The following is a 22,178-nucleotide window of genomic DNA, read 5'->3' as shown; positions in this document are numbered from 1 at the left end:
TATATGAAGAGGATGGATGGATGTATATGCGTGTGTTTATGTATATGTGTATATGTATGTGTATATATATGTTGATATGTGTATATATATTTGTATATATATGTTGATATGTGTATATATATATGTTGTGAAAGATTAAGGTCTCCGTGACCCCTTGAACCCTCAGACTAGACGTCAGACACCAGGTAAAAGTCCAAATAATGGTTTATTAATAATAATAATAATAATAATAATAATTGTGCACAAAACACCCTCCTCTCCACAATACTCAGTAATAATCAATAATAAATTAACAATAAACAATCCTCCACTCCCAGACGCGTTGCCCTCCTTCCACCCAGCTCAGCTCGATGTCTGGGATTTCCCATAATCCTTTTATACACCCTGACCCGGAAGTGTTTCCTATCCTACAGTCCATGTGATTTCTTATCACTTCCGGGTCAGATAAAAAGTCCTTTTCTTCAACCCGGAACTTGCCTACGACGAACTTCCGGGTTATAGGGCACAAACAACTCTCTGGGCCTCCCTGCAGCGTCATTTGTTGACCCCTGTGATATCCAGCAGGGCTGTAAAGGAAAACTCCGTCGTCCATGAGTCCCTGCTGGTATTCGGGGCACTTCCATGCAGCAGGGACAGCTCCATCTGGCGGCCTGGGGGTGTTGGCCAGGGTGACAGGCCAGCCATATCCCACAGTATTCCCCCCCCAGCGAAGAACCAAGGTTCGAAGCGGCCAGCCCCGCGAGGGACGTCCTCCTCAAGGAGGATCCATGGGTCGAGCCATGGCTACGTCGTCGAGACTCCTCGGAGAACCTAGGGGGAACGTTGTATTAGAAATCCCTCTGATCCCCCGTCCTCGGAGGACAACTTCGCCATAAGTGGCCCGGCCGGCAGCAGTCGTAGCATAGCCGCCGTCCTCCCATTTGTAACCCTCTGTGTGACTGGAAACCCCTTGGGAACTCCGTCAACTCCTCCCTTTTCTCCGCCAAGGGAGGTTTTATAGCCGCCTCAGTATACTCCGCCCTTCTCTCTACTGTGTCAGGAGACCCGTATTTTATTTTGGGGATCTCCTGCTTTCTCTGGGGCTTGTGCTCAGCTTGAGGCTCTCTCTGACCGTTTAACTCTTTCAATTCTATGTTGCATCGCTTCTCCGTGATCATAAAGATACACCTATCCAAATTGTGTTTTTTTCAAAATTAAACTTGTTGTAGCTGTAATTGTTGCAGGAACACAGATTCTCATAGTGTATGGTCCATTATTGTGTAAATCAATGTTTTGTGCATTGAGTTATGCGAACGCGAAACGATTATTGTAGACGCGTATATTTTGCCTGTAGTGTTTGTGGATTTCATTTTCACCAAACAACAAATGTTTTAATTCTTGCGGAAACACCTCTTCATTGGGAAGCTCCTTGCCTTTTATCAGTGTTCCATCGAGAGTGTGCTCACGTGCGGACTGTGTATAACAAGTGCAATTTGTATATTTTGTAAAGTACTTTTATTACTATTCGGTTTGTTATTATTTTCTCTCTTTTTGTCTTTTTAACTCTTATGCCTCACACTGAGTCGACTGCACCTTCAATTTCATTGTTCCTTTGTAAAAGTGACAATGACAATATCTATCCATCCATCCATCCATCCATCCATCCCTGATGGCAACACGAATTAGATGATCTACAAGTCTCTGACTTAGAATATCTACATATTTCCAACATATCACAGACTGTATGTCTATATATTCGATCTCTTTTTGCTGTTCCATTATTTCACTGAGTAATAATTTCTGTTTGTTTGCGTGAATGCGATCTGTACTCTTTTTTTGACACTTTTGAATTTTAATACTATCATATTTTTGAACTTGCTCTGCGTGTGTATTGTGCCAAGGGTTTTTTTTTTTGAGCCTTTAGAACTCCACTGCTTTCATAATCTGTAACCTGCTCTGTATGTGTATGACGCCAACATTTTTGAACATCTTTATGAAGTTCTACTGTGTCTTTTACTCTTTGTCTTTTATTTCTGACCCCGTTTGGACCTGCAAGGTTTTCAATTCCACTTGTTCCGGGCTGATTATTACTTTCCTTGCCTAGGTCACCGTCTTGCAATGGATGTCAGTATGACGTGACTTGACCGTGTCTCGGGAAGTGAAAATGTCTCTGCCTGTCTGAAGTGTCTCTCTGTCTCTTTTCAGAAGATCACCTCTCGTTGCAAGATTGTTTTTCATAATAGAGAGATAAGATTATTATACAGTTCAGTGAGACTCATAATAGAGACAGAAAAATTTTGACGGATTATAATTCTAGTGTAGAGTAGAATACATTCTCTTTAATACAAACCAGTCTATTTAAATGTGCATAGGGTGCTCTAGTTTTAAAAATTAATTTTAACAGAAGCACATTTATCACAGGCTATTGTCAACTACAGAGAACCCAGCCACAGGGGATGCACAAACCAGTGTTGATTTACAATTGATTAAATCTTGCCTGAAGAAGGGGGCTGAGTTTCCTCGAAAGCTTGTCATTTTGCTTGACTTCTCACTAAATATGTTAACTAACAGACTTTTGTGCCTTTTTGAGTAACATCAATACTGTGCTGTGTTACAAAAACAAAAAAATATGAAAGTTCATTTTCATGTTCACTACATGATTTGGGATTTTTCACATAAACTTAATTCCTTTTACAATCACTGAAAGATTGTTAGTTTTGTTCACCAGTGTCAGTAAACTGTAATCTTCAACTCTTTCTGTATATCATAAATCATTTTATCCTTTTGCTCCACCAGACCCAGGAGCAGATGCATCACTTTGTGGGATGGCTGCTACCAGTGCATCTGGGACTAATGCAGTCCGTTATGGAACTATGAGGGAGAATGTTTTGAACTTAGAGGTTGTGCTTTCAGATGGTTCAGTCATTCACACAGCAGGGAAAGGACGTCGTGCAAGGTAATTTAAATTCTTAGATTGTTTATTGACAGAAATATTAAATGTAAAGTAGTTCTGGTCTCTTAGGTAAATGTAATTTATAAATTTTGGTATATGATGACATCTGAAGTACCAGAACCTAGAATCACATACCTTAGCCATTTCAAGCATTATGTCACAAACCAGCAGTGATGTCAGGCAATAAAGAACAAATGAAAGAACAATGACAAAAAAAAAAAAAAACCCAAGCAAATATAAAGTCAACGGATACAATTTTTGACTTTGCACAGTAAATACAGTATGCAATTTTTAAAAAGAATTGCAAGCAAATTATATATATATATATATATATATATATATATATATATATATATATATATATATATATATATATATATATATATATATGTGTATATATATATGATATAATAAGAATCATAACATTCTTTAGATTTACAGAGTTGTTTCTGAAAGAATGTTTTTATTCATTTGATGGCAGCTTCATTGGTTTCACAGTCTTATCAGTTGAGCGAAATGCGCCATGAAAAACTATGCAAGGGCATGTGCCAAATCGGTGAAAAAGTTTTCAGTGATGGATAACCATAAACAAAACTGCAGCAAAGTGCCATTACAATGCATAACTATATAAACAAATTCAAATTATGCTAAATTTCTGAATATTTGTTTAAAAATGTTTATTTCTATAGCACATTTTCATACAAAAGTGCTTGAAGAGGTAGTTACATGCCAAGAAAAACAAATTAAATTTAGATAAGAAAAACAATGAATAAATACCATATAAAAGTTAAATACACAAACTAAGAAAGATGTACAGTTTAGAGAAACAGAGTCCTTAAAATATAGAATGTAATTTTTTTTTTATGACAGTTCAAATATAAGGTCAGATTGCCAGGGTGTACAGAAAAAGTAACTTGAAAAAACTCCACAGTTAAGGTGGGGTAGAAAATAAAATCTACCTGGGTTTCAGGCAAAAAGACCACCCAGCCCCCTACTGGGCATCCTACCTAACATAAATGTTCTTACGTAGTTCATTATTGGTTCCTTTTTAGTCTTCATCGTAGAGGATCCAATGTAGTGGGTTTTGACATAAGTTGGGGTATCTGCTTTCATTTAGACATCACGGGTAGCTGCACAGAAGAACCGGAAAAGAAAACAGAAATGTAAAGATAATAGCGATTGCAGATTCACTGAAGAGAATGATGAATGTATGCATATCTACGGCATTAAGATTGAAACTAAATTGAAAGTACAAAAGAGCAAAATTAAAAAATTGCGATTTTAGGAGATTTTTATAATGTGCCATAATGTTAACCTAGTGTATCTCAGCTGGAAACATATTCTAGATATTTGGTGCATAAAGCAAAGGCCTTCTCACCTCTTCTTTTAAGCTTGACATTTGGAGTCTATAAACAGGTTGCTTTTAGAAGATCTAAAGTTATGACTTGGAATGTAAGGGTCAGGCACTCCAAGATGTACAAAGGAGCAAGATAACAGACAAATCTATATTATTAATTTATATTATTATTTAAGGTCATTTACAGGTGAAAACTGTAATAACTTATATCTGCTTACAAAGTTAACTAAAATATCAGGACTATTATTTAAAATCATTATACCTCAGTTTGACGGGAGACACTAATATAAGTGGTCATTAAAAAAATAAACTTATTCAAAAAATATGTATTTAACAATATGTCAATAGAACATTTGCTAGATAGTATTTTCAGTCATTTTTTATAGAATCTGTTTTTGAATAGACTGCCTTCCTTCCAAAGTCTTGCTGCTCTGCAGTATTTCTACAGTGTTCAATATAGCCTTTTGCTCTTAATGGTTACTATACACATCAAAGTATAATTTGCTCTACTAGGACACTCCAGCTGTAGTGTAAACACTTCAGCCTTTATGTCCTTACAAGTAGTTGCCAATATGTTGCATTTAAAGCATGATTTTCAGTACATATTGTGCAATAAACATCTTGCATTATTTGGAATTGCACTTTCCTTGTGCCTTCCACAAAAAGACATCAGTATTTTACAGTATTCTAAGAGAAACAGAATTGTTTGATTACCCAAAGAGCTCTGAGCAAATTTTGGGCTAGTCTGATGCATTTGGCTTTTAGCCTTTTAGTACTAACTGTAGATAGATCACTTAACATACTTTACACAATATCCATGCACAAATGGTTTACTGTAAAACCTAGTTCTTTTCTGCACGTATTTACCACCAGTATTGAGCTATAGTATATCCATCCATCCTCTTCCGCTTATCCAAGGTCGGGTCACGGGGGCAGCAGCTTGAGCAGAGATACCCAGACTTCCCTCTCCCCGGTCACTTCTTCTAGCTCTTCCGGGAGAAGCCCGAGGCATTCCCAGGCCAGCCGGAAGACATAGTCCCTCCAGCGTGTCCTGGGTCTTCCACGGGGCCTCCTCCCGGTTGGACGTGCCCGGAAGACCTCACCAGGGATGCGTCCAGGAGGCATCCTGATCAGATGCCCGAGCCACCTTATCTGACTCCTCTCGATGCTGAGGAGCAGAGGCTCTACTCTGAGCCCCTCCCGGATGACTGAGCTTCTCACCCTACCTTTAAGGGAGAGCCCAGACACCCTGTGGAGGAAACTCATTTCAGCCGCTTGTATTCGTGATCTCATTCTTTCGGTCACTACCCATAGCTCATGACCATAGGTGAGGGTAGGAACATAGATCGACTGGTAAATTGAGAGCTTTGCCTTATGGCTCAGCTCCTTTTTCACCACGACAGACTGATGCAGAGCAAGCATCACTGTGGACGCCGCACCAATCCGCCTGTCGATCTCACGCTCCATTCTTCCCTCACTCCTGAACAAGACCCCAAGATACTTGAACTCCTCCACTTGAGGCAGGATCTCGCTCCCAACCCTGAGAGGGCACTCCACCCTTTTTTTGGCTGAGGACCATGGTCTTGGATTTGGAGGTGCTGATTCCCATCACAGCCACTTCATACTCAGCTGCGAACCGATCCAGAGAGAGCTGAAGATCACGGCCTGATGAAGCAAACAGGACAACATCATCTGCAAAAAGCAGTGACCCAATCCTGAGTCCACCAAACCGGACCCCCTCAACACCCTGGCTGCACCTAGAAATTCTGTCCATAAAAGTTATGAACAGAATCGGTGACAAAGGGCAGCCCTGGCGGAGTCCAACTCTCACTGGAAACAGGTTCGACTTACTGCCAGCAATGCGGACCAAGCTCTGACACCGGTCGTACAGGGACCGAACAGCCCTTATCAGGGGGTCCGGTACCCCATACTCCCGGAGCACCCCCCACAGGATTCCCTGAGGGACACGGTCGAACGCCTTTTCCAAGTCCACAAAACACATGTAGACTGGTTGGCCGAACTCCCATGCGTCCTCCAGGACTCTGCTAAGGGTGTAGAGCTGGTCCACTGTTCCACGACCAGGACGAAAACCACACTGTTCCTTCTGAATCCGAGGTTCGATTATCCGACGAATCCTCCTCTCCAGAACCCCTGAATAGACTTTTCCAGGGAGGCTGAGGAGTGTGATCCCTCTGTAGTTGGAACACACGCTCCGGTCCCCCTTCTTAAAGAGGGGGACCACCACCCCGGTCTGCCAATCCAGAGGCACTGTCCCTGATGTCCATGCGATGTTGCAGAGACGTGTCAACTAAGACAGCCCTACAACATCCAGAGCCTTGAGGACGTCTGGGCGTATCTCATCCACCCCCGGGGCCCTGCCACCAAGGAGTTTTTTGACCACCTCGGTGACCTCAGTCCCAGAGATGGGTGAGCCCACCTCTGAGTCCCCAAGCTCTGCTTCCTCATTGGAAGGCATGTTAGTGGGATTGAGGAGGTCTTCGAGGTACTCCCCCCACCGACCCACAATGTCCCAAGTCGAGGTCAGCAGCGCACCAACCCCACTGTATACAGTGTTAACACTGCAATGCTTCCCCCTCCTGAGATGCCGGACGGTGGACCAGAATCTCCTCGAAGCCGTCCGAAAGTCGTTCTCCATGGCCTCTCCAAACTGCTCCCATGCCCGAGGTTTTGCCTCCGCAAACACCGAAGCTACATTCCGTTTGGCCTGCCGGTACCTATTAACTGCCTCCAGAGTCCCACAGGACAAAAGGGACCGGTAGGACTCCTTCTTCAGCTTGACAGCATACCTCACTGCCGATGTCCACCAACGGGTTCGGGGATTGCCGCCACGACAGGCACCGACCACCTTACGGCCACAGCTCTGGTCAGCCGCCTCAACAATAGAGGCACGGAACATGGCCCATTCGGACTCAGTATCCCTCACCTCCCTCGGGACGTGGTCAAAGTTCTGCCGGAGGTGGGAGTTGAAGCTACTTCTGACAGGGGGCTCTGCCAGACGTTCTCGGCAGACCCTCACAAGACGTTTGGGCCTACCAGGCCTGACCGACATCCTCCCCCAACATCGAAGCCAACTCACCACCAGGTGGTGATCAGTTGACAGCTCCGCCCCTCTCTTCACCCGAGTGTCCAAGACATGTGGCCGCAAGTCCGATGACACGACCACAAAGTCAATCATCGAACTGAGGCCTAGGGTGTCCTGGTGCCAAGTGCACATATGAACACCCCTATGCTTGAACATGGTGTTTGTTATGGACAATCCGTGACAAGCACAGAAGTCCAATATCAAAACACCACTCGGGTTCAGATTGGGGGGGGCCATTCTTCCCAATCACGCCCTTCCAGGTCTCACTGTCATTGCCCACGTGAGCATTGAAGTCTCCCAGCAGTACGAGGGAGTCCCCAGAAGGTATGCCCTCTAGCACCCCCTCCAGGGACTCCAAAAAGGGTGGGTACTCCGAACTGCTGTTCGGTGCATACGCACAAACAACAGTTAGGACCCGTCCCTCCACCCGAAGGTGGAGGGAAGCTACCCTCTCATCCACCGGGGTTAACCCCAATGTACAGGCTCCAAGTCGGGGAGCAATAAGTATGCCTACACCCGCTTGGTGCCTCTCACCAGGGGCAACTCCAGAGTGGTGCAGAGTCCAGCCCCTCTCAAGGAGATTGGTTCCAGAGTCTAAGCTGTGAGTCAAGGTGAGCCCGACTATATCTAGCCGTAACCTCTCAACCTCGCGCACAAGCTCAGGCTCCTTCCCCTTCAGAGAGGTGACATTCCACGTCCCAAGAGCCAGCTTCTGTAACCAAGGATCGGACCGCCAAGGTCCCTGCCTTTGGCCACCACCCAACTCACACTGCACCCGACCTCCTTGGCCCCTCCCATAGGTGGTGAGCCCATGGAAAGGGGGACCCACATTGCCTCTTCGGGCTGTGCCTGGCCGAGCCCCATGAGTGCAAGCCCGGCCACCAGGCGCTCGCCATCGATCTCCACCTCCAGGCCTGGCTCCAGAGTGGGGCCCCGGTGACCCGCGTCCGGGCGAGGGAAAACGGCGTCCAAATTTTTTATTCATCATAGGAGGTTATGTTGAACCACACTTTGTCTCATCCCTCACCTAGGACCAGTTTGCCTTGGGTGGCCCTCCCAGGGGCATAAAGCCCCGGACAACAGAGCTCCTAGGATCACTGGGACACGCAAACCCCTCCACCATGATAAGGTGACGGTTTGAGGAGGGGGCTATAGTATATCATTTATTATTTTGCACTCTTGCTGACCTGAACCGGTGCACCCTCACAAAATTTTACTATGTGCTGTTTAGCTTATAAAAACTGAGAAACCACCTCAGTGAAGCAACAGATATCCTTAAGAAAAACAGTAGGAGTTGAAAACAGTGGCAAGCTTTTAGTTTTTCTTTTTTATGTCATTCAATAGCTGGACTCTGCATGTCTGATGTCTCATCATTATATATCATAACCTACTGTTCGTCGGACAGAATCCAGCCCTGCATCACCTCTAGGTGCTTCTGTAAAAGCTAAAAATAAAATTGAATAATGATAACTGTCCCTAAGTTGTTTAATTTCTTTTTTAACATGCTTATATGTGCTGTGCACTATAAGATTCATAAAACATACATGGGTCATTGATTCAGTTGAAATGCCTTTCTTGGAAAGTTTGAACACTCTATTGAATAAAGTCATAACCCCCCCATACTTTTCTTTTGCTATTCCGTACAGAAATTTAGAGTTGTTCATCTTACGTTTTGCTCATTGCACACACTCTGTAATTTCATAATATGTATTACCTTCACTCCTGCTTTACTTGAAGAATACTTCCAACTAACCCTTCTAGTGGTGTATAAACAGTAAAGTTAGTGATATTATCTCTTTCTTTATTCATCTTTGTTTATCTCTAAAATAATTTCTCAATAACGATTTTTTAAATGATAATAACTAGAGTGTGGTGACTGTGTGCATTAAATTTACAGCAAACATGGCATACTTAATTTTCTCATATCTGCTGGAGTCTATCCTGGAAGCAGTTAAGTACAATGCAGAAACCAATCCTGGATGGGGTGCTGGTCCATTGTAAGACCTATATATACACAGACCACATGAGATCACCCATTTCTTTAGGAAGTTGGAGGAAGCATTTTTACAAGGAGATACAGGGATAAAGTGTAACCCCCAAATACATATCAGTGGGGAGTAGGATGCTGAATCTGGAAGGTGTCAGCAGTAACTTCAGTACTGCCTCTACATCATCCATATTGTCTTTAGCAGTAAACTACTTAAGAGTATAGTGAAGGAGTAATACGTGGTGGTGTACAAGATACTACAGCAGTAGAATTACACTGCATTGTGTATAGCTCCATAAGTTCTAGGGATAACATAAACTAAGTGTCATATTGAGTGTTATCATAAATGCCTTCTTCTTGTAATTTTCTGCTACACATATTGACAGTCTTGCTATCCGACTACTGATTAATCTTTCTGCTGATGCTAAGATAAATCTGACTGATTCCTGGATATGTCTTTCGAGATTAATGGCAGGGTACATTGCTTAGCAATATTCTGCCTAAAGATACATGTTTCCATAGTACCACCTAGGCATAATCAAGGTTGGATGAAAGTGGCCCTAGTGGACACTACCAAAAGCTGGAAGGCTGCATTTACTTTTTGCCCAGAAGCAGTTCTCTGGCTTTCCATTGACTTCAGCAGGCGATTTGTAGTATTTTCAAACAAAAAAGGAGATTTCTGTACCAATGTAAACCACTGCACATCATACATAACTTTTTAAAATTCTTTCTGGTCCATGCCAGAGTTAGCTGTTTGGAGAGTGTTAATCTGATGCAGTATGCTCATTTGTATGTTTTGATTTGAGACTTTATGTATTATTAACATTTCATTTTCCCATAGAAAGACATCAGCAGGCTACAACCTTACTAATCTGTTTGTTGGATCAGAGGGGACACTTGGCATTATTACTAAAACTACACTCCGCTTGTATGGCATTCCAGAAACAATTGTTTCAGCAGTTTGCTCCTTTCCATCTGTTCAAGCAGCTGTAGACAGTACTGTGCAGATTTTACAGTGTGGAATTCCAATTGCCAGAATAGGTGAGTATTCTCCTTTAGAACTATGGTGTAATAGATTTTTTTCTTTGCTGTGTTTACAAGGCTTTTTCACTAGGGAAAAACGTTGAAGCTTAAGTGTAAGATATAAATTATTTATATTTTTCCTAGGTTTCCATGAATATTTAAGTTGAAGATATTACTGTATATACTCACGTATAAGTCGGGCCTTGAAACCAAAAAAATAGATCAGACCCTGACTTATATGCCTGTTCAAAAATGAGACACTTATTTTAATTTTATTTTTAACATCTTCTTGCTTCCTCCAATCTCGCACCAGTTTCTCAGATACATCGAATTTTGTTGCAGCAGTGCAGTTACCAATTTCTTTCACCAGTTCAACGACTTTTAATTTAAAACCAACTTCATATTTTCTTTTTATTGAACACTCCATCGTAGATAAGGGATGCTCTCATGATATAGGTGTATGAGGGTGTGAGATACAAAAAACACAGAAAGTGCAAATGTCACTTCAGAATAGTTTGGGTATTACTGTGTGGTGACGTAGGCACAATACATAGAAAAAAGGCAGTGTGCTCCATGGTTACCCTCTCAGGTGGGCGTTAGCATATCATAATCTCTTGGACCAATAGCGTGAGTTTTCTGCATTCAACTTATATGACCGACATTATAAAATACCAGAAATTATATGGTAAAATCAAGTCCTGACTTGTACACGAAAAATCTTAAATGCGAGTATATACGGTATTTACAAACTGCATCAACTTTCTGGTCAAAAGGTCAACAATTCTATGTACGTTTGCCATTATTATGCAAAACAAAAGTAACTTCTGATATAAATACAAGTCATCATTATTTATACTTGCATGTACTGATTATGCATTATACAGTAAATGTGTATAATTATGTGTATATTTGTGGAAGAGAAGGACACATGATTGTTTAATAAGCCAGTCAAAGTTGGTGGTAGCTAGACTAACATTCAAGAATATTTGTTAACGAGGAAAGTTGTTCCCTATTTTTACAATTAGAATGCTTTTTGCAGCTCCTCCTGCTTTGTCAAGCCAGTCATGCGTAAGGAGTTTGCAAAAAACCTGTTTCGTTTTTTTTTCTGGGCAAAGATGTTCTTTCTTTTGTGTAGTATTATAATAGAATGTGCAGTGACATATATAATAGAAGCTATAAACTAAGCTAAAAAATAATGAGAATGTTAAACAAGATGGGGTAATGTGGTAGTCAATACTGCTTTGATTGAGGCTAGAAGCCAGCTCACTCTTTGTAGAGTTTAATATGCTTATATATTTGTTTTCCCTTAACTCCAGTATTCATATGGTTAATTGAAAGTTCCACTTTGCCAATGTGTGTGAGAATGAATGTGCACATGTGCATACTGTGATTGGTTTATCCCATTCACTGCCTTGATGTAGCAGGCTCATTATACAGATGAATGAATTTAAGAAATACACTTTCAGTCTGGTTGTCATTTGAAAAAGAAAAAAAGTACTTTGCTGTAGTTGTGTTCTCCTTTGTGCATAATTATAGTTTTTTAGGTTGCAGTGTAGCGCTAACAGTGTGGAATAGACTGGTAAAATAGCTGTAATGGGTTTGGGTAAGTGTGCTAAGAATATTGGAGAAACAGAAAGCTTGCCAAGACTTCATACACTGCCACAGGAGTTTAAGTGAAATGTGTTTATAACATCCCACAAACACATGGATTTGTCTTTATTAGCAGGGAGAAAGTAGTGCAGCATGCATGCAGTCAAGGGACAGAGCAGTGTTATACATAAAGCATATTTTTTGTTTTAATCATATTTTTGTATAGATGTTTTACAAGTTGGTCCTTCATAGCAGGTATGATTCTTACCCTAAACAGGATCTTCATTGAGTTTGAACATTTCCACTGTGTCTGTGTAGATTAACTCAGGTGAGTAATTATGCATAAACTTCTGACCACGCCTGGAGCATTCAGTAAAAAGAACACCACAACCTTGGGTTCAGATAATTATTGTGATGTATGTAAGCAAGTGAATGTTAAATGAACAACACACATTATGTGAATTAGTATATGTTTAGCAAAGCCCTGCATTGCATCAAATATCTGGAAGGACCGGCTCTGCCATCCTATCGGTATGAACCCAACTAAGCAGTATTATAAGCAAGAAATTGCTCAAGATCTTGGAGGTGCTGGCCATGAATCTACAGCCTCTTAAGTCAATAAACAGCCCCTTATGCAGAAGCAATAAACTCCTTTGGCATAGTGATAAAGAGCCCTGCTGTGTAATCCTAAGGTCCTGAGTTTGAGTCTTGCCACTACAGCAGTTTCTGGGAGGATGGGTGAGTGAATGTGAAAGTGCAAGTGCAGTGGAGAGGGAGAAAGGGAGAACTTGCCTCTGTATAAGAGGCACCCTCATTGTTAGAAATTCATATGGCTGAAGGAGATCTTCTTTAGTGCAGTAGCAAAGAAGGCTGCTGTGTAATCTAGCAGCCTGAGTTTGAATATTGCCACTGCTGTCTCTGGGGGTAAAAGAGTAGCTGAGAGGTGGTGTCACCCTAAGGGAATATATGTGCAGGGATAAGAAGGCGAAAAATTAAAGAATAGTTTGATGGATGGAAAAAATGCCATTTACAGTTCAAAACTTTCTTCAGATCTACACACAAAATTCACTGACCAAAATGTTTTTTTCGGCATTTGTTTCTTGTAGAGCACTGAACCAGTCAGTGTCCAAAATGTAGATGATCAAAAAGGTCTCACACACTGAAGCTGCCTATGCATCTACAATTAAAGTGTTCTGTGCTTGTTTAATATAAGTTGTGTAAAGACGTGAATCATACTATATATTCAAATTAAAAATAAGTAAATATTCTAATATTTTTGATCTTAGGTTAATGATTCTATAAAAGGGAAGCATCAGCATTGTCGTCTGGGTTTCAGTCTAATGCTGACGACTGGTTGACAAAGCCAGTTGGGCATGAGAGCACTCTCCCTCACCCCTGCCACTCAGCTGTCCTGTACCATCACAAAAAGTTCTTTCAGCATGGCTACCCCAGCCTTTCTTCCTATTGCTTACAGTTGCCCCTGCAAGTAGCAAGATACATCACAATACGTTTACAGAGCATAACACCTGGTGAAGGCAACAAATGGGACCCAAGCAACAATGTCCTAAGCACTTTATGGCTTGCTGAAGAACTGCAAAATAAAAAAAAAAAAAAAAAAACTATCAATAATAATGAATCAAAGCATGGTGCCAGTGTGTATGTGACTTTCAAGGATTTAGGCTCCTTTTCATAGCTGCTTTTATGGCTCACTCTCCAGTCTCCTGACAAGATCAAGAGGAAAGCAGTTAAGTAACCGTAACAGAGTGACAATAGTGAGCAAAGTAAAAGAGCAAACAGGTTGAAGGCAGAGTTGGTTTATTATTCTGGAGATGTCAAATGGGCACTGGCTGGGTACTGTTTGTATCACGGCATTCAGAATAAAAACCCAGTCAGCACTTGTGAGATTCATCTGAAAACTGGGCTTGTCATAGTACCAAGTCAGAGTCCACACAATCTGTTAATTTTTTTTCCTTTACAGATGCAGCAATATTATAATAAAGGTGGCCTGAAATTTTTTGAATTACATGTAATTATTCTAGGCTTTATGTGTCAAAACAGCAGCCACGTAAGATGGGGTGTTATTGTGGGACATCACATCAGAGAAGCGTTTAGAAAAACTGCTCTGAGTAAACCTGTACATCAAACGACAAAGCAATGAGACAAGAAAAAATTATTTTAATGGGTCTTACAGTAAGTTTTATTAATGAAGAAAACAAGCTAACCATTTAAAAATACATAAAGGCAGATGTGAAGTGCAAAACCAATCGGTAAAATACCACAACATTGCATATCGCATCTGGAGTAATTCAAAGCCAAAATTAGTACAGGTAGAATAAACAACCATTCTTCTACATTTGAATCTCAGTTTTTGCCTTCCTTTGAACAAGACCTTTTTCAAATAAATCGGAATTATAGTGAAATAGCAATGTTTGATCTGGCAGCTTGTTATAGGCTATATCACAGGACTTTGAGAGACTAATACAGTAACTAACCAGAGCAGTTTGATGTATAGGTTAGTAATAAAAGGGAGCACTTACCAGAAGGGAAGGTGAGAAGGCTTTTGGAGCAAATGGCTGTGGTTGGTGGTATTAAGGCATGCCACATGTGGAAATGTTGTTGGCAGTTTTGATGTGGGTGAGGAGGACTGTCATTCACGTTAATACACGAACGGCGGCACTCTGACATCCCAGCCTTACTTTATGCCATACTGAGGAAGGATATCTGTGTGGCTGCAGCAGTCGTGGCAAGGTAACTGACTTAAAATGGAGGCATGTAATCCAGGCGTGCAGAGTAGCCATATGATTAAAAAAACTCCCCAGGGAAGAGAAAAAAAAAATGAAAGTGATGCCAGGAAGTGATGCTTTTTTTGTCCTGGGAGAAGGAGGAAGAAATGAAGTTGTCTGATCATATGTTTTTGTTATTACTTTCTTTTTTCTTTTTTTTTGTTCAACTTTTATTTTAGAGCCATATAAATACTGTACAGATTCACCATCACTTATTTTTTATTATTGGTGTATATATTAAATCAGTGCCATTGCAGAAGACTGCATGACACTAGAGTGTTGGTTTTCTTACTGGCACTTTAATAAAGATTTGTTTTCTTTTGACTGTTTTTGGTTCTGTGTCTCCAAAATACACCACTGATCCGTTCGGTTACGTTATAGACGCCCAGAAGTGTGCAGAGGTGGTAGTGAACGGAGCATCACACAGCCCAAATATAATAGCTACACTTACAGAAAAGTAATATTTTAACAAATAAACATATTAACATTTGATTGCACCATTAGGTACGTTGTGGCATGCAACTGCATCACTACTTCATTTGGTTATGAATGCATTTGAAAAATGGCAGATGGTAAGCAAGTGACAGAAAAAGATGGTGTGATCTAAGACTTGCAGAGTTTGGGAGCACTTTATTTGTGAACACAGAAAAAAAAAGTTGTGAGTTGCAAAATGTGTAGGTCTGACCTCATATGGCACGAGAGCACAATGGTAATGCACGAACATTTGTAAAGGAAGCATACTGTCAGAGGCTCCATTAATGGAGGAGGAGGACTCGCCATCCTCCTAGTTGAATGTTACTTCAGCATTATGTTTTACAGATGTATGAACACAGTGTTTGCTAAGCTAGACATAATGATATTTGGTTTGTGAGGAATAATTTGAGTCATAGTTCAGACCTCTACAATTGCATTTGCGGCAAAATTTCATGATTGGTCACTAAAAAAAAACGTATCAACAGCCACTAGCTAGTAAATGTTCAGATATTCACTTGCCTATTTCAGTGTTTTATTTTTTTGACAAGGTCACTGTGCGAAGTACAGAAGTAGCTAAATTATGTTACTTCATTACATGCTTAGAAACACATGTAACCTTAGAAATGTGAATCCAACAGAACATTGACCTCAACTGAAAGATGTATTGCTCATTCTGATTCAAAAGGTACGAGTGGGATGGAGAAGCAAAAGTTCCAGACTAGTTGGTAATTGGACTTCTGCTGACTTTTATACAGTCTGGAGGAAGACACAATGATGTGTAATTACTGCTGTAGCAAGCCTAGTTTAGCTGGTAAAACAAATTTTGTGGCAGGATCACACAGTTTCAAATGTGAAAATCTAATGGTGGCACACTCCCAGCAGCAAATGACCTGAAGCAGGCTGCAACAGCATGTTAGCTACAAGCAGTTGTGCCAAAGAATCTCTGGTGGTAAAAGGTTTCCACGCACCAAGAAGAGAAGAATGATGATGCAAAAAGATATAAACTTTCAGTTAAAGTAAACTACATATTACATGAGAAAGGAAGAACCGTGTTTCACACAAATGAAACCACTTGTTTTACTACTAAAGAAAAATAGTTTGGATATTTCCTCAACATATGACAGTGATGTTTATTGTGATGAACTAATTTCAAACATTACTACAGAATTTAAAAAAAAAAAAAAATTATAAGGTTATGATGGTGCAACAGACTTTTCTGTTGTGGAATACTGTGACGGTCAATTATTTACAGTACTTAATGCATTGCCAGTAAATTGTTTCTTTCACAGAAAAGAAAAAAAAATTACATTACATGAGAAAGGAAGAACCGTGTTTCACACAAATGAAACCATTTGTTTTACTACTAAAGAAAAATAGTGTGGATATTTCCTCAACATATGACAGTGATGTTTATTGTGATGAACTAATTTCAAACATCGCTACAGAATTACAAAAAAAAAAAAAAATTATAAGGTTATGATGGTGCAATAGACTTTTCTGTTGTGGAATACTGTGACGGTCAAATATTTACAGTAATTAATGCATTGCCAGTAAATTGTTTCTTTTACAGAAAAGATTAAAAAAAAAATTACATTACATGTTTAATTCTGAAGTGTTTGTTTAATGTGATTCTGAATACATAAGCCACATTGCCGTTTAATTAATTTATTTAATATTAATTTATGTGACTTTTATAATATTTATAATAGATCCTTAAGTTTCATATTGATAATATATCCTTATGTTTAATATAACTCTCAGCAACATTATCCATGTATTGCTGATCTGTGTTATATTAAAATTCATCTCGGCAATTTAGCCAGGTTTCTGTTATTGCTATAGTATTATAATCATGCTGAGCTACATATAACTCCAACTCACTTATTTTATTTGTGATATTCCTAGCATTAAAGCAAGCAGTTATTAATGTATTACTTATTTTACTTTTAGCATTGAATTTAAATTAATATGCAGATTTGGTTTTCCCTTCTGTTTGCCCATTTATTTGAAGTTATAAACCTGGTCTGTCATAAACTCCCTGCTCCACAATGAGTCCCTATGCCCTTCTGTCCTAAACCAATATTTGAGCCATGTGTTAAGCCTTATAATCTTTTTTTGATCTTACGTTGACTAGCACGTTGCCTACGGAGAACTTTGGGGAAGACTGCTTTTCAGTTCTGTTCCATGGCTTGACACTTACAGTAACTCTTTTTAAATTTCAATTGCATAACTGACACCTTGCCCTTAATTATGTAATTTATTGCAACATGCACAATGACTACTGGTTTCACTCACCACTCTGGCCAGGCACCTATACAACCTTCCAGGGAGGTCTCTCATTGTTGCACCTGGAAGGAAACACACCATGTAAGACTCTCTGTTAGTCCTTGACTATCACTACTTCTCTTTTACTGGGGACTGGATTTGAAGTAACTACTTGGGGCACTTACCAGCTCAGAGCTTTCTGAGTCACTGTCCAGCTCCTCAGTTTCTTCGAAATGGTTAACACATTCTGGGGTTGATGCTTTTGGACAATGTGCACCCTTCACCTTGCACCTACACCCAGCTGTGACTTACCTACTGTATCTCTACCTTTCTGGACTGGGGTCTTGTCCCGTACCACTTTAGAGGTGCACATTATCTCCCTAAAGAACACATGGGCCATGTCCCCAAATTCCCTTATACAGCAGAGTAATCACCTCCTTCTCTAGTTTAGCTACCCTAAGCCTGAGGTGCTGGATCAGCTGTTCTCTTGCAAACGTGTACCTCAGGGAGGCCCAGCTCATCCGTCATTTCTCAGAAAGTCCAACATCTAACAATACTTGCATTGTATTGTCCTTGTTTTTAAAATTTGGATTTAGATTACTGAATGGCCCAACCCCTTTCTATTAAGTTAAATAATATAAATGTTAAAATGGTAAATTAATATAAGATTAAAGAAACTATTTCAGTTATTTAACACCTGCTGGACCCTTAAGCTCCTGTAGTACTCCCATACCTCAACTACCTGCTATGTGTCTTTCGTTGGTGTTTCTAAAGTTTTCATTTTTTTACCCAGTTGAAGGATATAACTGTTTTCCAAACTCTGCACCCCTTTAATTTCTTCTTTACATTTAAGTTCTGTGCCTCTGCCTACACTGTTTCTGCTTAAAATGTGTCCCTTCCTATTAATGGATACTTATGCCCTTGATAGTACTGACTTTTTGCAACCTAAATTCTTCTCATTACTGAATACCTTCTTTTGCTACAAAGCTAGTTATTTGGTTATTGGCTCGTGTTTTGTACTACTGCTCTCCCTTGTCTGTGCCCATCAAGTTGACTGTTTTCTAATGTGGAGCCTGGCCTCCATCTACACCATATTTAACACAAATGCTTTTCTTCTTATGAATATACACTCTCTCGCTACTAGTGCTAATTCTTCCAGGTATGAGTGGTACTGTATGTACAGCTTTAGCTGGTTATTTTCTTTACATGTTAATATCTTCTAAATAAGGCGTGGTTTATTTATTCACTGTCTTGCTGGCTACTGCCACCACTTTCCATACTCTGCTCTCTGCTTGTGGTACAAGTTTGAATACAAATACCTTTTCAATCACTGTTCTACCTTTACTTCGGTGTGGGTGAAAGAAATAGTTAAAAAAAAAAAAAACAAAGTCTCACACAGCCCAATAGCTGCAACCAAAAACAAAATTTTTAGGAGGAAAAGATATAATTAATTAACTTCCACACAGTTGTAACATTCAGCACTTCATCCAGCACGCAAGAATGATGTGATTATGTCAGTCTCTAACAATGCAGTCTCCCAGTCCTAATATCACCACTTACACTTTTATATATATCAATTCATTCATGGCATATCTTTATAAACACTTTTCATGAAGGGAGAGATGCCATACTTACCATATTACATAGTACACCTTGAGACAGTTGCCAAACCTATCTGTGTAACAGGTTACAAGTAATATCCTATGAGAAATTTCTGGAGTCATTTACTGATTTCAAGAAAACAATTCTTTACAAACAGACCACACTTTCCTGAAAACATCTGAAATATCTTGTGTCTGAACACAGGAAGATCACTAACATTTTAAGGAATATTGTGGGATGTATTTCTCATTTAAATATATTGAAAATAGAAGTAATCTGGTTAATTTTCATAAGATTCTCTGTCTATTCTTTTTTGTAGATGCAGATATTTTCAGTAAATACTGTTTTCAGAACAACATACCTTTACATAATCCATATAAGAAATGTTACAAAAAGTACTTTTAATTACATTTTCAAATTATGAATGAAAGTCATTTCCGGGATATATTATCCCTTAAACATTAAATTGCTCAATTTCTATTAACACTAAATGGAAAGTTATTGCTTAGTAGACAGTTGATTATGGTAACTTACTTACAGTGTATTCAGACCCCTTCACAGTTGGTCCTATAAGCTATGAGGTCCTGCAGAGTTGGCAGACAGAATTGTGTTGCAGTATATATGTGGGTAAGGCTACAAATATTTCTGCTGCATTGAAGCCTTGCAAGAGCATAATAGCCATAATTCTTAAATGAAAGAAGGCTGAAACCACTGTTTTCTAGCATTTGCTGTCGATCTAAACTGAGCAATTGGTTGAGAAGGGCATTGACAAGAGATGTCACCAAGAAACCAAAGCTCCCTATGGCTGAGAAAAGAAAACCAATCTACAGTATGTGGCCATAGGAGAAAATTGTGAAAGGACAACCATCAATGCATCACTCAACCAATCTTGGCATATAGCAGAGTGGCCAGACAGAAGTCTATCCTCTGTCAAAGATATGTGAAAGCCCACTTAGAGTATGAAAAATGGTACCTAAAAGACAATCTATGAGGAACAAGATTATTTTGGGTCCTAACATTAACAATGGATTAGTGTGAGAAGATAATGACATGATTGAAACATGAAGAACTGTTGCCAAACTTTAAATTTCTGAGATCAATTAAATATCTATAATTTCAGACTACTCTAGCACATCCATCCATTTTCCAACCCGCTGAATCCGAACACAGGGTCACGGGGGTCTGCTGGAGCTAATCCCAGCCAACACAGGGCACAAGGCAGGAACCAACACATCAATTTAAATAAAGAATAAATGCCAAAGCAGCAGCATGGCAATGTGCAGATAAAAGCATACATCAATGTTACATGTAGAATTAAAAAACAGTGTTTACAATCCACATGTTAAAAAATACAAGGGAATAGTTTCATACTTAGGGCGGCACGGTGGTGCAGTGGTAGCGCTGCTGCCTTGCAGTTAGGAGACCCGGGTTCGCTTCCCGGGTCCACCCTACGTGAAGTTTGCATGTTCTCCCCATGTCTGCATGGGTTTCCTCCGGGCGCTCCGGTTTCCTCCCACAGTCCAAAGGCATGCTGGTTAGGTGGATTGGCAATTCTAAATTGGCCCTAGTGTGTGCTTGGTGTGTGGGTGTGTTTGTGTGTGTCCTGCAGTGGGTTGGCACCCTGCCCGGGATTGGTTCCCTGCCTTGTGCCCTGTGTTGGCTGGGATTGGCTCCAGCAGACCCCGTGACCCTGTGTTCAGATTCAGCGGGTTGGAAAATGGATGGATGGATAGTTTCATACTTTATCTCACTTAATTGTATTGCATTCTGGCAGTATAATAGGAGCAGTGCAATAAATACTGTATTAACTGTTTTTTTTTTATTAGTGTTAGAGGGTGGATATTGAAGTCTCAGGAATTAAGCAGTTTGTGAAAATAGTAAATCAAAAAGTTATCCAGTCTAATAATTAAACCAGGAGACAAAGTTACTAAATGAGTTTTAATTACTGTGATTTTACTTTTTTCCCTCCAGCAATTGTTTATTTCATTTGGTGATAATTGAAACATCCTCCGGCCAACAACATAACAATTTTGTATAAAGCATAGAGACCAGCACATTCACAAACTAAAAAATATAAAGCAGCTTATTTTAATTAATAGTAAGCTATATACTGTATCAATAGGTTTTTACAGAGTGCATTTCAGAAGTGGTTTATAAAACCATTGTTGTATCACTGACCTAATTAAATTGTATTGTGGGGTTTACATAAATTTCCACTTTATGCATAAGTTACCTTGAACAATTCATAAAAGTGTATGCCAGAATAAAAACTTTGCATTTTCTGTTGGCACAGAAACACAAATGTATTCACGATAATCTCTCACTTGCTCTCATAAAAGTGGAACCTTGGGTCACACACCTCTCGGACCACGTACAAATCAGGTTACGACCAAAAAGTTCGCCAAACTTTTGCATCTTTTCACGACCACACACTCGGGTGACGAACAAGCCAGTTTCCCTTCCGGTTCATACTCGCTGATGATTTTGTGTTCAGTCTCTCCCTGTGCATTCCCTGTGCAGCGAGAGAGAGGGAGTGCGAGTAAGCATATATATATTTACATACAGCTTGTACGGTCCGGAACGGATTAATTGTATTTACATAAAATCCTATGGGGGAAATTACTTTGGGTCACGACCTGAGGTTCCACTGTATGTGTGTGTATATATATAGAAATATAAAATCCAAAATTAACTGACTCACTCCCACAAAAACACTATTTCCTGTTTAACTAAAACACTGAAATTCAGCATGGTGATAGATCTGGGGTTTAAGGTATCCGCTAAAATTGGACATTAGGATGTTTCAATATTTAGAAGTGAAAAACCACCACAACAGAAAAATGAAACAACTCATAATCTCAAAATTGATTTGATTGAAATTTGGTGGTGTTGTAGAAAAACTAAAATTAGACTACATGTGTTAATGTGATTGATTCTTGATATTTGACATTAAAAATGTCAAATTAATAATGTCAAATGGTGACACGGGGACTACAGTTCCCATGAGCTAGTGTGATGTGCATGATGATTTCATTTGCACTCACAAAGTAGGAAGTGCTGTT

General features: G+C 39.8%; 1 protein-coding gene across 1 annotated transcript in view; it reads left to right on the top strand.

Annotated features, from left to right (window-relative positions):
- The window catches only part of ldhd (lactate dehydrogenase D), a 63,014-nt gene that overhangs the window by 26,327 nt on the left and 14,509 nt on the right, over positions 1-22,178 (top strand). Inside the window, exons 5-6 of the mRNA XM_028810179.2 lie at positions 2,776-2,935; positions 10,221-10,420. Of these exons, the coding sequence (XP_028666012.2) occupies positions 2,776-2,935; positions 10,221-10,420 (360 nt within the window). The remainder of the gene's footprint in view (positions 1-2,775; positions 2,936-10,220; positions 10,421-22,178) is intronic.

This window comes from Erpetoichthys calabaricus, chromosome 9, assembly GCF_900747795.2.
Source record: "Erpetoichthys calabaricus chromosome 9, fErpCal1.3, whole genome shotgun sequence".
Lineage (NCBI taxonomy): Eukaryota > Metazoa > Chordata > Cladistia > Polypteriformes > Polypteridae > Erpetoichthys > Erpetoichthys calabaricus.
This window is presented reverse-complemented; position numbering and strand designations above follow the sequence as displayed.